At 47.9% G+C, this 14,020-nt stretch overlaps 1 protein-coding gene across 1 annotated transcript in view; it reads right to left on the bottom strand.

Annotated features, from left to right (window-relative positions):
• Ces4a (carboxylesterase 4A) overlaps positions 1-1,432 on the bottom strand; it is a 17,464-nt gene extending 16,032 nt beyond the window's left edge. Inside the window, exon 1 of the mRNA XM_005345500.2 lies at positions 1,360-1,432. Coding sequence (XP_005345557.2) covers positions 1,360-1,417 — 58 coding nt within the window. The 5' untranslated portion in view covers positions 1,418-1,432. The remainder of the gene's footprint in view (positions 1-1,359) is intronic.
• Between the last annotated feature and the right edge of the window lie 12,588 nt (positions 1,433-14,020).

Genomic DNA, 14,020 nt, shown 5'->3' on the forward strand with positions numbered 1-14,020 from the left:
CCAGGCTGGTCTCGAACTCACAGAGATCCGCCTGCCTCTGCCTCCCGAGTGCTGGGATTAAAGGCGTGCGCCACCACCGCCCGGCTCTAAATGTATTTTTTGAAATATCACTATTATTTGAATTATGAAAACATAGCACATTAGCATGCAGGAAAACACTCAGATTTCACTTGTCCAATTCTACATGATGTACATGCATCCCATTCTGACCAGGATCTGTGACAGCCCCAGCGTCTGATGTCCTCTCATTAAAGCAAAGACTGATCTGAACTTCAGTGGATGCTGGAGCCTCTTTCACAGCTATGAACTAAGCCAAGTAAATACAAACTTAAGCTATAAACTGCCTTCCATAAGAACGTAAGTGGAAAAAGTAAGCAGATTATAAAACTTTGTGGGGCCAGTAAGAAGGTTCCGTGGACAAAGGTGCTTGCTGCTAAGCCTAGGGACTTGAGTCTGGTCTCTGGAATTCACTTGGTAGAAGGCGAAGACAGACTCTTGCAATTTGTCTTCTGGCCTCCACAAGTGTGCTGTGGCATACACAGGCAAGAATACACACACACATACACACATACACACAGGCACACACACAAACACATATACACACACAGAAGTACAATTTAAAAATCTTAAAAATAAGTTGAGTACATGCTAATGTCACAGCTATGTGCATATATCAAAAAGAGATAATATCACAAAATGCTAAATCAGTTTTATCAAAACTTCTCAGAAAAACCCCCCACTACCAAAAAAGCCCTTATGTAATTATTTATGCAAAAATCAACTAACAATAGAGGTCAGAACAGTGATCCCTTTGAAGATGTTGACTAGGGAATGGCACATGGGATACTGTCAATAATCTAGATTTTGATCAGAACAGTGGTGACATCATATATAACTATTTTTGTAGTTATGTATAATAATCATATAGTTTAGATATGTACATCCTGCTGTGTGTTTATCCAATACCTCAATTAATGGCTGTTAATGTGCTGCACTATTGCAACAGTTCAGAGGACGATAGAAAGGAGGACAGTGAGGTGAAAGGTCCAGATAGGAAAGAGGCCATGCAGGACAGGGGGAGGTAGAAGCAGGACTCCCGCTTAGAAGACAGAAGGCAGGAGAGAGCGGGGAAAGGCCAGAAGGAGGTCCCTCACTGATACCAGGAGGTAGGAGACACAGTCTCCACTTCGAAGAGCAGTGATGGGGCTCAGAGAGGACAAATGATTTGCTCAGACTTCTAGCTGGTCGCACACGAGCGCTCTGAAACATTGCCCTCCATCTCCCTAGACCTTGTCTAAGCGCCCCTGTCCAGAAGAGGCTGAGCAGGTACGGGCACCCCTAGAGGGATGAAGGTCTTACCTAAGGCCATCGGGACTACCAGGCACAGGACGAGGCTCAAGCCCAGGATCCACTTCATGCTCCAGCCAGCTTCTGCTATGGGCTGTGGCGATGCCAGCCCTTATGGGGTCAGAAGAGACTTGGGACTGTAGTGTGCAAGCACCAGAAAGATCTGCTTTTATCTCCTTGACTCTTGTCACCGGGGGCTGGGCTGGAGGAGGTACAACCAGCCTCTTACCAGCTGTGGAGCCTCGTCCCTCCTCCTTGGGGTGACAGGTCATACTGTATGGTTTTGGCTCTTCAACCAGACGGGTTTGCGTGCAATCCCTGCCCAGTTTGTTCTTTTGGCAACGGCTTAAAGTTTGGCTAGCGCGAGTCAAACTTCACAATTGAGTAAGTGCCAAGACTGGAGCGGAACCCTAGCGTTAATGGGTCCCTCAGCCCCTGGAGATCCACCCTGTGGGTTTAAGAGCCCTTGGCCTTCCTGATTGCTCATACTTCTTGAAGATTCTTGTACGTGTGGCTTTCTGCCAAGGTTATAGAGTGTCAGACTGTGTCAGGGACAGGAAGTCGGTGTGATGAGTACCCTTGGTCTCAGATTGTAGCTGGCAACCATGAGAAAGGTCTCTCAGTGAGATGAGGGTAGTGATTGAACTGGAGGGTTCCCTGGAAAAGACCTAATCATCACTGTAAAGGTCGACCTGTGTGATCAGCCAGGAAAGGGAGATGGGGCCTGATATTTGGAGCTGTAGGGGCAAGTGCTGGACTAGATGGGAAGAGATGGTTCCATCTTCACTGGCAGGCCAGGTGGGAGTCCTGGCATCCTGACTTACCTTTGAGAACTGGCCATCTAGGGGGTTCTGTGCTGGGAGGTCAGAAGGTAAGGGACATGTCTTTCTCCGGCCTATCATCTCCAGTTCTGTAGGTCCGCAAGACATTGGAGGGCACAATTTCTTCCAAAGTCCATTCAGTGAGTGCTCGGAATCCTTATCCACATTTCCCACTCTTGTGGCTTTTCCTCTATCCTCAGGAGTATGGAGATCACTGCCCAGTCATCATTGATTAGGCTCCATGCTCCTCTAAGAAAGGCTTGAGACAGGCTCAAGGTGACTACTGCCTATAGGACCCCAACCGGGGAATCTTCTGGTATGTTGGATATAACCCACTTGGTTACAGTCTGCTAACCATCCACAATATTAGACTACCGTATCCCATTGGCTGGAATCAGGCTTGGGGGTGGACAAGCTTCTCCGTGGTGGGCAATTTTGTTCTGTTCTGTTTCTTTCAACACAATTCCCAAGCCACGTGGTGGTGGTGCACGCCTTTAATCCCAGCAGCTCACAGGAGGTAGAGGCAGGTGGATCTCTTTGAGTTCAAGGCCAGCCTGGTCTACTGAGCAAGTTCCGTGACAGGCTCCAAAGTTTCACAGAGAAACCCTGTTTTGAAAAACAAAAACAAATAAACAAACAAACAAACAAAATGATTCCCATGGGAATCTAGGGAGCGGTTCAGTAGGTAAAGTGCTTGCCACACAAACATGAGGATCTGAATTTAAATGCCCAGAGTCCATGTAAGGCTGGGTATGGCAGCATGCATCCATAATCCCCGTGCTACCACAGTGAGGTGCGAGGCAGAAACAGGAGACTCAGAGAAGCTCATGGGCCAGCTCAGAAGGTGTGTGCAGCAGGAAAAGCCAACACAAGGAGCCCCTCTCAGAAAAGGTGTAAGGGGAAGACTGACACCTGAGGTTGTTTTCAGACTTCTAAATGTGCACCATGGCACAGGCACACATTCATGCACACACACACACACATGTATACATAACACACACACATATGACTCCCATGGGCTTGCAGGGAAGAAGTGGGGGGTGAGGATTCATAGCAAGGCATCGTCTCCAGCGACAGTCTCCCAACACATCCCAGCACAATCCTTGGATGGCCCAGGGGCCTGGGAATAACACCGATGCTCCCAGAAAATCTTCTAGAAAGTCCTATTTGCTGATGTGGCTTGTATACCATACCTTGGGGGCTCGGAAGCTGTGGAAGCATCTCCTCTCTACCACACTCTCACTATTGGCTATCTAGATAGCAAACATGGAAATGACACCATGTCTCCTCAACTGAGACAACATGGAGCAAGAACCTGAAAATTTGCCTATGTCCTTTGACTGAGAAATTTAATCTGAGAGACCATCTAAGATACACAAAACCTTGTTGACAGATAGAGTCTCTTAAGGCCTTGTTGATGATAGTCTCACTCCCACACTACCGGAAAGGAAGCAGGGAGAGGAGACAGGACAGCAATGTGTTCCAGGGTTGGTAATAACGTGCTTTAGAAGCTTCTGGAGCACCAGCCAGCTTAACATGGTGAATCCTAGCTAGGCTGCCTGGGTTTAAACCTTAGCTTTGTCACTGTGTGACCTCGGGTAAATTACCAGCTTCTAGGAATTTAGAAAAATTTTAGGAATTTTTTCTTTATGTGCAAAATCCACATAAGAATAGTACTGAGGGGCTGGGGAGATGTTCAGTGGTTAGGTGCACTGACTGCTCTTCCAGAGGACTCAGGTTCAATTCCCAGCACCCACATGGAATTCACAACTGTAATTCCAGTTCCAGGGCATCTGGCACCCTCACACACACATATGCACAGGCAAAACCACAGTGCACATAAAATAAAATTAAATAAATCTTTTTTTTTAAAAGGACAGTACTAAGATTACTGCAAGATCATAGTTAGGATTAAGGGGATTATTTTACTTTTGTGAGATGTGGTCTCTACCCTTCTGCCTCAGCCTCCTGAGTGCTAGGATTACAAGTGTGTTCTACTTCATTTAGCCCATATAAAACACTTTCAATCCCGGAAGACTCATTGTCTATGCTGTCGTCTAAAGTAAAACACTCCTGTGGTGTGTTTGAGGGATGAGTTCCAGAAACCCTGGCCCCCGCAAGATGCCACTACTCCAGGATGCCCAGGTCTCTTACATAAAACAGGGTAGCATTCAGACATTACCTGCATGCATCCTCCAATCTTCTTTTGCACTGGCTGAGACCCTCAGTTCTTGCATCTGCCAGGTACGCTTCCCTTCTACCATATACCCCTGCTGTGTCCCCAGCATCTTATTTTTGTTTCAGACAGGGTCTCACCAAGTTATTCAGTCCAACCCCAAACTCACTGTGCAGTCCGGGTAGATCTTCAATTTGAGATCCTCCTGACAGCTACTGGGTGAGGTTAAAGTGGGCACCATAACTCTCAGATTCAAATGTACCACTCTTAGATTACTTATGAGAGCCAGTACAATGCAGATACTATGTAAATGGTTAGTGGACCACGTTGCTTAGGGAATAATGACAAGAAAAAAATGTGCATGCCTGTGTAGAGCAGACACTTTTATTTCTTTTTTAGGTTTTGATTTGTTATGCTTGTGTTTTAGAATATATTTAGTTCACAGTTGAACTAACAGATATGCAAGGCAAACCAGTACATGAGAGAAGGCCGATTTGGCTCAATAACTTTAGCAGATAGACTTTGAAACTGTATATTGCATAGGATCAATTCAGCCATGAAAAGTTCACACCAAAATATTCCGGGCCCGTGACTCAGGCCCGTACTTTAAGCTATTTAAGAGATTAAGGCAGGACAATTACAAGCTCATGGCTAACCTGGGCCATTTAGTGAGACTCAGTCTCAAAATAAAAAAAGCAAGGGGAGAGCAAGAAGGCTCAAGGTGACTGTTGCCAAGTTTGATGACTTGCATTTGACCCCTGGAATCCACATAGTGAAATGGGAGAGCAACTGGCGCAGGCTGCCCTTTGACCTCCAGAAGCACGTCCTGTCACATATGCGTTACTGCCCCCCGATACATTTTAGAATGTAACTGAAAGGTTTGTTTAAGTGCAGGAAGATTGAAAGCCTAGGTTGTGGTGGTGCTCCTCTCTCATTGCAAACTGAGGTCAGTGGAAGCAGGAGAATTGCAGGTTCAAGGCCTGTTGGGCAATGTAGCAAGATCCCGTCTCCAAATAAAAACTGAAAAAAAAAAAAAGCTGGGGGGTATGGTTTTAGGGTAAAATGCTTCACTAGCAAATGTGGGCCCTAAAGTTCAACCCCCAACATTGTGAGAGAAGACCCAAACAAAACAAAACAAAACAAAACAAAACAAAAACCAAGGTTTGGGCCTGTTCTCTGCTGACCGTCCACTCATTCTGTTAGCCCCTAGGGGGCAGTACTCACATCAATAGGATACTTGAATTCAGGTTGCTGAAATTTCTGCTGCTGCCAGCAAGCCTCTTGATAAAATTAGCTTGCCAATATGCACCAAGCACCCAGAAGTATGTCACTCAAAACACAGACCAAGCTTGGGATAGACGGAAGGAAGTGGTAAGAGAAGGCAGGTAAGGAAATGAGATCACCTGCTAGGTCCCTGGTGGACCAGCCACACATCAACCCCCTCACCCAGCTGTGCAGGTTCCTGGCCAGTTTTGTGTGGGCCTCTAGGACCCGACCTGCCAACAGCTGGCTCCACTCTTGCTGCCTTTCCTCGGGGAAGTAATAACCTTTTACCTGGCCCATTTGGAAGACAGCTGTGACAGGCCAGGAATATCGATGACATACCTGGGAAACATATGGCTTCATCCAGTGTACACGGAGCCCAAGGGATGTTAAGCAGGTAGCCAGGCAGCAGCGGACTCTGGTGCATCATTGTCTCAGGGCAAATATCAGCTCTTCCTGAGTCTCTTGTTCCTTAACTTATTTTTAGACAAGATCTTGTTATGTAGCCTGGGCTAGCCTCTAGCTTGTCATCCTCCTTTCTCCATTTCTAGAGTGCTGGGATAATGGGCTTGTGCCACCATACTGGCTTAGAGTTTTGTTTGCTTTGTCTTGATCTGCCTCCTCCCTTCTCTTCTCTTCTCTTCTCTTCTCTTCTCTTCTCTTCTCTTCTCTTCTCTTCTCTTCTCTTCCCTTCCCTTCCCTTCCCTTCCCTTCCCTTCCCTTCCCTTCCCTTTCCTTTTCTTCCCTTCCCTTCTCTTTTTCTTCCTTTACCCTTCCTCCCTCTCTCCCTTCCTTTGAAATCAGATCTCATGTAGTCTGTGCTGGTCTTGAGTTCAATATGAGAATATGAGCTTGAACCTCTGATTCTCTTATGTCTACTTCAGGAGTGCTAGAATTATAAACATGCCCGTTTTTTTTTTCTGTCCTGGAACTCATTCCGTAGACCAGTGGTGTGGGACAATGGTCTGTATTCTATCAATTACATTTTAAATAAATGCTGATTGGCTAGTAGCCAGGCAGGAAGTATAGGTGGGACAACCAGACAGGAAGTAGAGGTGGGTCAGTGAGAATGCTGGGAAGAAGGAAGCCCGTTCCTCTGGAGTCCTGGCCCAGCCACAGAAGAACCAAAATGTGACTGCCTCACTGAAAAAGATACCAAGCCATGTGGCTAACACAGATAAGAAATATGGGCTAATATACATTATAAGAGTTAATAGGAAGCATGAGCTAATGGGGCAATCAGTTTATAACTAATGTAGACTTCTGTGTTGATTTCTTTGGGACTTAACGATTGCAGGAACTGGGCAGGATAGAAAAACCCCGACAACAGACCAGGCTGGCCTCCAGCTCACAGAGATCCACCTGTCTCTGCCTCCCACGTGCTGGGATTAAAGGTGTGTATCACCACCGCCCAGCTAGCATGTCAGGTTTTATGCAGTGCTGAAGTATGAACCCAGGGCTTTGAGCATACTAGGAAAGTAATCCACCAACTGAGCTACCTTCCCAACCATCTGGCTTCCTAGACACTTTCAAGGACCACCTGCTGTTCCTGCTAGTACTGTCTCCTTCCCACAATCCTGGCACCTCTGAGTGTCAATCTCATGCTTAACCCAAGCCCATGTGTGCCTGGCAAGCTATGAAGGGGTCAGGCCACAGCCTAAGGGAGAGAGACTATAAGGCTAAGGCTAGAAAAGACCAGCAGCCTGGTCATGCTATGGTCTGAGGACCACAGAGGAACATGGAGACCCCTAATTGGGAAGTGCCTTGGCATGCCATGAGTCAGAGTTCCCATCCTTGGGGGCAGGGGCAGCTCCTTGATGCTTCCATGGAGGGTGGTCCTGAAGAAGGCTGGGCACTAACTCCTGTGGTCAAGACCAAGGATGCTAGGATTCTAGACACCCATCACATAATTCCTGCTGCTTTGAGCCCACTCTAGGGGTTACCTGATCTCCCAGGAGAAGTCAGAGGCCAGAAGGCCACTGGCTGCTGGTAGCAATCCAAGAGGAATCTTGGTATACCTCTCTCTTCTCTCCCCTGGGTCTCATGTGGTTTGGGAGTAGAATAGGACCTGGGGGTCAGAATGAAGGATATCTAATTCTCCTTGGTTCTTCACTCTGCAGGTCCCTCTACATCTGATTGGTGATGCTGAGGTGTTGTAGGAGAGAGGGTTGCTTGTTCTTTCCGGCTGCCCAGCTAGCTTAGCCCCAAAATAACCACACAGAAATTGTATTAATTAAAACACTGCCTGGCCCATTAGTTCTAGTCTCTTATTGGCTAACTCTCACATCTTGATTTAACCCATTTCTATTAATCTGTATGTTGCTATGTGGTAGTGGCTTACCGGGAAAGATTCTAACCAGCGTCTATCTCAGGCGGAGGATCCATGGTGTCTCCCTGACTCTGCTTTCTTCTTCCCAGAATTCAGTTCTGTTTTCCCTGCCTAACTAAATTCTGCCCTATCAAAAGGCCAAGGCAGTTTCTTTATTCATTAGCCAATGAAAGCAGCACATAATCAGAAGGACCTCCTACACCACTGAGGCCATGGGAAGAGCTTTGCACATACCACTCTGTGCTGGGCCACAGTGCAGGCCTGGAGGACAGGGAGCACACAGGTGCCTGAGTAACAACGGTGTTGGCCCCTTGATTTCTCTGTCGTCCATAAAGCCACTATCTGAGGTCACTACCTGCAAAAAAAAAATGTCAGGCAGTGGTGGCACACGCCTTTAATCCCAGCACTTGGGAGGCAGAGGCAGGCAGATCTCTGTGAGTTCGAGGCCAACCTGGTCTACAAGAGCTAGTTCCAGGACAGGCACCAATGGCACCAATGACTACCGGAGAAACCCTGTCTTAAAAACAAAACAAAACAAAACAAAAAAAAAAAATCTCTCTCTGGGACTCCCTTGCTGGCTTGCTGCTTCTTACAGTCACAGCTTCCCACCTAAGCTAGACTCCCCGGACACCAACTCCAGTGCCGGTAGAGCCTGCTTTAGGAGGGTGCATGGTGGAGTGCTAGGCCAGCAAGTCTCTGAAGAAAAACCCCGGCTCTGTCCTCTTTCTGTGTGGCTGTAAGAAAGGCACTGCCCCTCTTGGGTTCTCAGTTTTGATACCTCTGTACAGAGGGCGGGCAAATCAGAGGCCTGAGGGACGAGAGGTGTTAGCGAGCTTGGGTTTTGAAATACCACTTTAACTACTTTGTGCCTGGAGCTCTGGGCAATGTCATCAGATCAAGGGAGGTCAGTTCAGGTCCTTCTGAGGGGACAGTACTACTCTAGTAGAGGATCCAAAGGGCCAGGGTAACCCAAGGCCTAAGGGACAGGACTGGTAGGAGGGGAGGAGCCAGGGTAAGAAGGGAGAGATTGGCGTTGTTCCCAAGAAGTAGGATTAACGTCCCTTGCAGAGCTTCTTTTTGTCCTTGCAATGGTTTTAAGAACTAGATAAGTCGGGCCAGGTGTTAAGTTGGGAGCATAGACCCCAACCCCTCACATCTATCCCAGCCCCCAGTGCTGAGAGGTGTAAGGTCTGGACTCCAAATCCCAGCAGCGTGGTCAGGACCACGCCCACAGAGTCTTTAAGTGAAGGCTCAAAAGAGGATCACGTGGTCTCTTTTCCTTCCTCCGAGTGGTCGCCTACGTGGCTCCCGGTTCCCCCTCGGGGCTACACGAGAGCGCAGGAATCCCATTAAGCCTGGATATTTCTTAATTTGGCTTGTTTTGATTTGGCTTGATTGGGATTTTGCGTCGGCAGAGAGTTCGCGTTAGGAAAAATTCCTAACACCAGGAACTAGTGTAAAGGTGCTAACTAGCAGGTTAGGATCCCAAGGTGGGTGAGCAGGGGTGGGGACAACAGACAGATTAGGGAGGAGCTGGGACCACAGTGACTCCAAGCGCCCCCCAGAAGGACCGTGGCTCCCACAGAAAAATCATTAGCCACTTATCGAGACATTCATCCCACGGATGTTCTGGGCTTCTGTAAGTTCCAAGTTATTTTTAGGTAGGAGATGCCTATGCTACTCACGCTAAAATTGTGACACCTCCACCAGTCGCAGTTCACCAATCTTTAGGCTGTGACTAGAGGGGCCTGGAGTGTGTGTCCATAAGTAGGCCAGGGGATATTTGTTGAGCTTTTGCTGGGTGCCAGCCACGGTCTAGGCACTTTCTGGTCAATCATCCTTCAGATGCTCATGGCAGACATGAGAGGAACTACTGTCATTACGCCTTTCTTACAAATGGGACAACTGAGCAGCAAAGACTACTCAGTTGCCTAACTTGCCTAAGCACCAAGCAGGGGACTTGTTTACCTGCACCGCAAAAACCTCAAACAAAAACCAGCCAGCCAGGGGCGGTGTGCAAGACTTTAATTCCGGCCACTCAGGAAGCAGAGGCAGGTGGAGCTCTGATTTCGAGGTCAGCCTGGTCTATAGAGACAGTTCTAGTATAGTCAGGGCCATACAGAGAAACCCTGTCTCAAAACATAACAAACAAAATACCCAAACCCAAACCAAACCAAACAACCAAACAAACCAAAAACCAAAACCAAACAAACAACCCCAAAACAAGACAAATGAAACCTGTCCTAAGATACAATCCAGTAAACCATAGGTTCACACTAAAAGCCTAGCAGTCAGTGCATGTATCAGACTCAGAGTGTGTGGAGCTAAACTTGAACTTGGTTTGTATGGAGCTATACGTATGCAGTGCTAGCATGTGTTAGCCCTGTCCTGCAGCGCCCCCTGGTGTCCACAACACACCAGCACATAACCCTTTTGGCCACCTCGCCATGGGAGGTTCCATAACCCAACAGTCTCCTTGTCTGAAGCTGTGCCTTCTATTGTAGCCTCAGTTTTACATGGCTGCTGCATCCTTGGAACAAGAATGTCTGTTTGCTAGGACACTCTGGCCAACACTGGAGGGATGTTCAGTGAATCTCAGGGGTAGTGACCCAGGAAAAGAAAATGGGAAGACAAGAGGCATAGAATCCCAGGGAACCTTCCAGCCGTGTTATTCCTCCCCAGTAGAGAGAGGCTCTCACCAGGCAGGGGCTGAGGCCTCACCAGTGCATTCTTTTCCCAACCTCTGGAGTTGGCAGCATCAGAGTGGGTGTGGAATAGCCTTAGGCCAGGGGGCAGAGCCATCACACACCAGACCCTTGGCTCCCTGAGCAGCTCCTTTGCAAACAGTGATCCCACCAAGAGTCTTTTCCCCTCACCTCTGCATCCCGTTAGTCATCATGTCTGACAGCTGTCAATCAAGAGCCCACCAGGAACCTGCTGGGGTGCCGCACACCTGTGATCCCTGCTCATGAGAAGCTGAGGCAGGAGCTATGAGTTTGGGGCCTGCTGGGGCTACACAGTGAGTTTCAGGCCAACCTGGGCTACAAAGTTAGATCTTGTCTCAGCAAAACAAAAGAGCCTACCAGTGGTTTCCATCTTGGAAAATGCAATGGCTCCTCCTTGCTTTCCCTTCCCGACCCTACTGTCCTGCCCCCTCTTCTGCACAGTGAGAAGAGTCTTTCTGGGTCCTCTTGCTCTTAAGTCCAAGACCTGATCATAGTCAAGGTCCCTGATAATCTAATCTCACTCTGTCCGAATAGAGCAGTATCGCTTCAGCCTCTTCCTCGAGGCCAGTTGTTCTCAACCTGGGGATCATGACCTCTTTGGGAGTTGAATGACCCTTTTACAAGGGTCAAATGTCAGATATCCTGCATATAAAATATTCACATCATGATTCACAACAGTAGCAAATTATAGTTGTGAAGTAGCAACAAAAAATAACGTTACGGTTGGGGGTTGCTGTAACGTGTGGAACTGTATTAGATGGTCACGGGGTTAGGAAGGTCGAGAACCACTGCTCTAAGGCCTTTCTCCTATTGAGTCCTCTGCCAAGGACGTCTTTTGCCCCTTGCTTCTCACTGTTTATACTTTGGCTTGCCCATTTGAGTAACCTCTGCTTATCTTTCAGGTCTTGGCTTAGATGCCCTCTGTCCCCAAGTCAGGCCTGGCCTATTTGTCACAGCTCGTGTGTCACCAGAAACACACACTGGGTCCCTCTTCATAGCTCCCTATCAGCTTATGGGGACAAACTTCTTTGGTGGGAGGAGTTGAGAGCAGCAAACCTTTAATGCATTGGGAAGACCTCGAACTCATCCTAAGAGGACCAGAAAATCATGGGGAACTTTGGAACAGGGAGAGTGACAAGGCTCAGAGCCCATCTGCTCTGCATCTCTCCTCGCTCCAAGTGACTCCCCACAGCATAACTGCCTCAGGTACAAATGCTTTCCATGGACCCATCAGCAGCCACGATACAGTCTGACTGAGAGACTATGGATCAAGGCAAGATACTTGGAAGTCGATCAAAATCCAGATTTGTTTGGAGTGTGTGCTGGGCTCTATTTCTCTATTTCTGTGCTATCCTCCTCCCCAGTCTCAGAATCCAGATGTTTTAAGGGGACAATACACTGATTCTTTTTTTAAAAGATATTTATTTATTTATTATGTATACAATATTCTGTCTGTGTGTGTATGCCTGCAGGCCAAAAGAGGGCACCAGACCCCGTTACAGATGGTTGTGAACCACCATGTGGTTGCTGGGAATTGAACTCAGGACCTTTGGAAGAGCAGGCAATGCTCTTAACCTCTGAGCCATCTCTCCAGCCCTACACTGATTCTTAAAAAGGACATGAATATACTACTCTGAAAACAAGCCTGCTGTACCAGGCCAGACCTTTGTCTGAGCCTTCACCGCTGTGTCCTGGAGCTCCCCTGAGGTGCACAGGGATTGATAGTCCTCTGCTGTTGGGAGGTGAGGGCAGAGTTCCTGCCCTTTATGTGTAAACTTAGAGGCCAGGCCCTAAAGGGAAAGGTAGTATCTGGTGAGGGTGACCTTGCTGGATTCTGTTCTGCCTTGGGCGGAGGCAAAAACCAGCCAGCAGAAAGGAGGAGATTAGGTCCTGGTTAGAGACCTCTAGGTTCTAGGTTTGTTCTGAAAGATCAGGATAAATCCAGACCCCTTCTAGCAGAAAGAGAAGAGCCAAAAACCTAGGTTAGCTGGTTCAGTGACTGTGTTACAGGAATTAGTTGACCATAAAGTTAGATTATAATCTTGAGAAACGGGAAGTTACCTTCTTGTGATTATCACTGGTATTTTCGGAATTTTTCAATGATCACTAGTATTTTCGGAATTTTCCACGCTCTCCCTACCCCCTTCTGGGTTGTGGTTTCTTCCCTTAAATACCTCCTCTCCCAGCTACTCAGGGTTGAACTCCTACCTGCGTGGGATATGAGTCTCGGCCACAGCGCTGGTTCCTGTCAATAAACCTAGTGTGATTGCAGCAAGGAAGGTCTCTCGTGAGTTCTTGGGGGGTCGTGTTGAAAGACCCTCAGAGAGGACCTTCCCTCCAGTGGAGACCCTGAGACCCAGAAAACACTCTGAGACCACAGGCTGCAATCGGCAAGAGGTTTATTAGGTAAACACAGGTACCTGCGGGCGGCAAAGTCTTTCGGAGGACTTGCACCCCTGCAGACTGGGAGGAGGTCTTTTCATAGGAAAGAGGGCGGCAAAAGCAGGTTACAGAAGCAGATGCGTGGTTAGTGGTCGGTTGGAATGAGGCAAGGGGCATGAATGGTTTTTCCTCTCCCAGCACAGATGTATGGCAACAGATATCCTGTTTCTATTTTACAGATATCCTGCTTTGCAGACATCCTATTTTACAGATATCCTGCTTTGCAGAATGGCGTTACAGCAGCTAAGCTTGGGTCTTTCATAGGGGCAACTGTTCCTTTTGTAAACTGCTAATATTCTAAGTTTGGCACATGTGCTTGTTCTTCTTAAAAAATAATAAAGGGGGCAGGGGGTGTTCTTCCTGAACACGGGGCACAGGACAGACACGCACGGCGGAACAAACACAGACATGACACGGCGGCTCCCATGTGGGTCCACTTTAATGGGGGAGGGAAACACAGAAGGGCAAAGGATGTGGGACACACGAGGAAAGGCAGGACAAGAGGAGGGGGCCTCGTGTAGCCCTGCCTTTTAAACGGGGAGCGCAGAGGTATCCGTAGTCCAGGGGGAGCATGGGAGTTGTAGTTTTCCAAAAGAACAACATACCACCCTTTTTATTTTGTTAAAAAAAATTGGGGGGTCTCAGAGGGAATATGGGGTGTAGCCCGGTCCTTCATGACTGCTTCCTGCTGGCTTTTGGGCATTGAGGGGTCCCTGGTGTATCCGATGATCTTGGCGATGTCCTGGTGGTTCTTCTGACCGCTGGCATTTCGAGATGGTCGCTTTTGTTGGTTCTGTCTAATCCGCTGGCGTCCTGAGGTAGTTGATTGAAGAAGTCACATCTGTCTGGCTTTTCCTGAGCAGCTGGGTCACCGTTAAGATGCTGGAAGGCAAAAGCAGCGTTAGTAGAGAAAAGG

This window comes from Microtus ochrogaster, chromosome 4, assembly GCF_000317375.1.
Source record: "Microtus ochrogaster isolate Prairie Vole_2 chromosome 4, MicOch1.0, whole genome shotgun sequence".
In the NCBI taxonomy this organism is placed as follows: Eukaryota; Metazoa; Chordata; class Mammalia; order Rodentia; family Cricetidae; genus Microtus; species Microtus ochrogaster.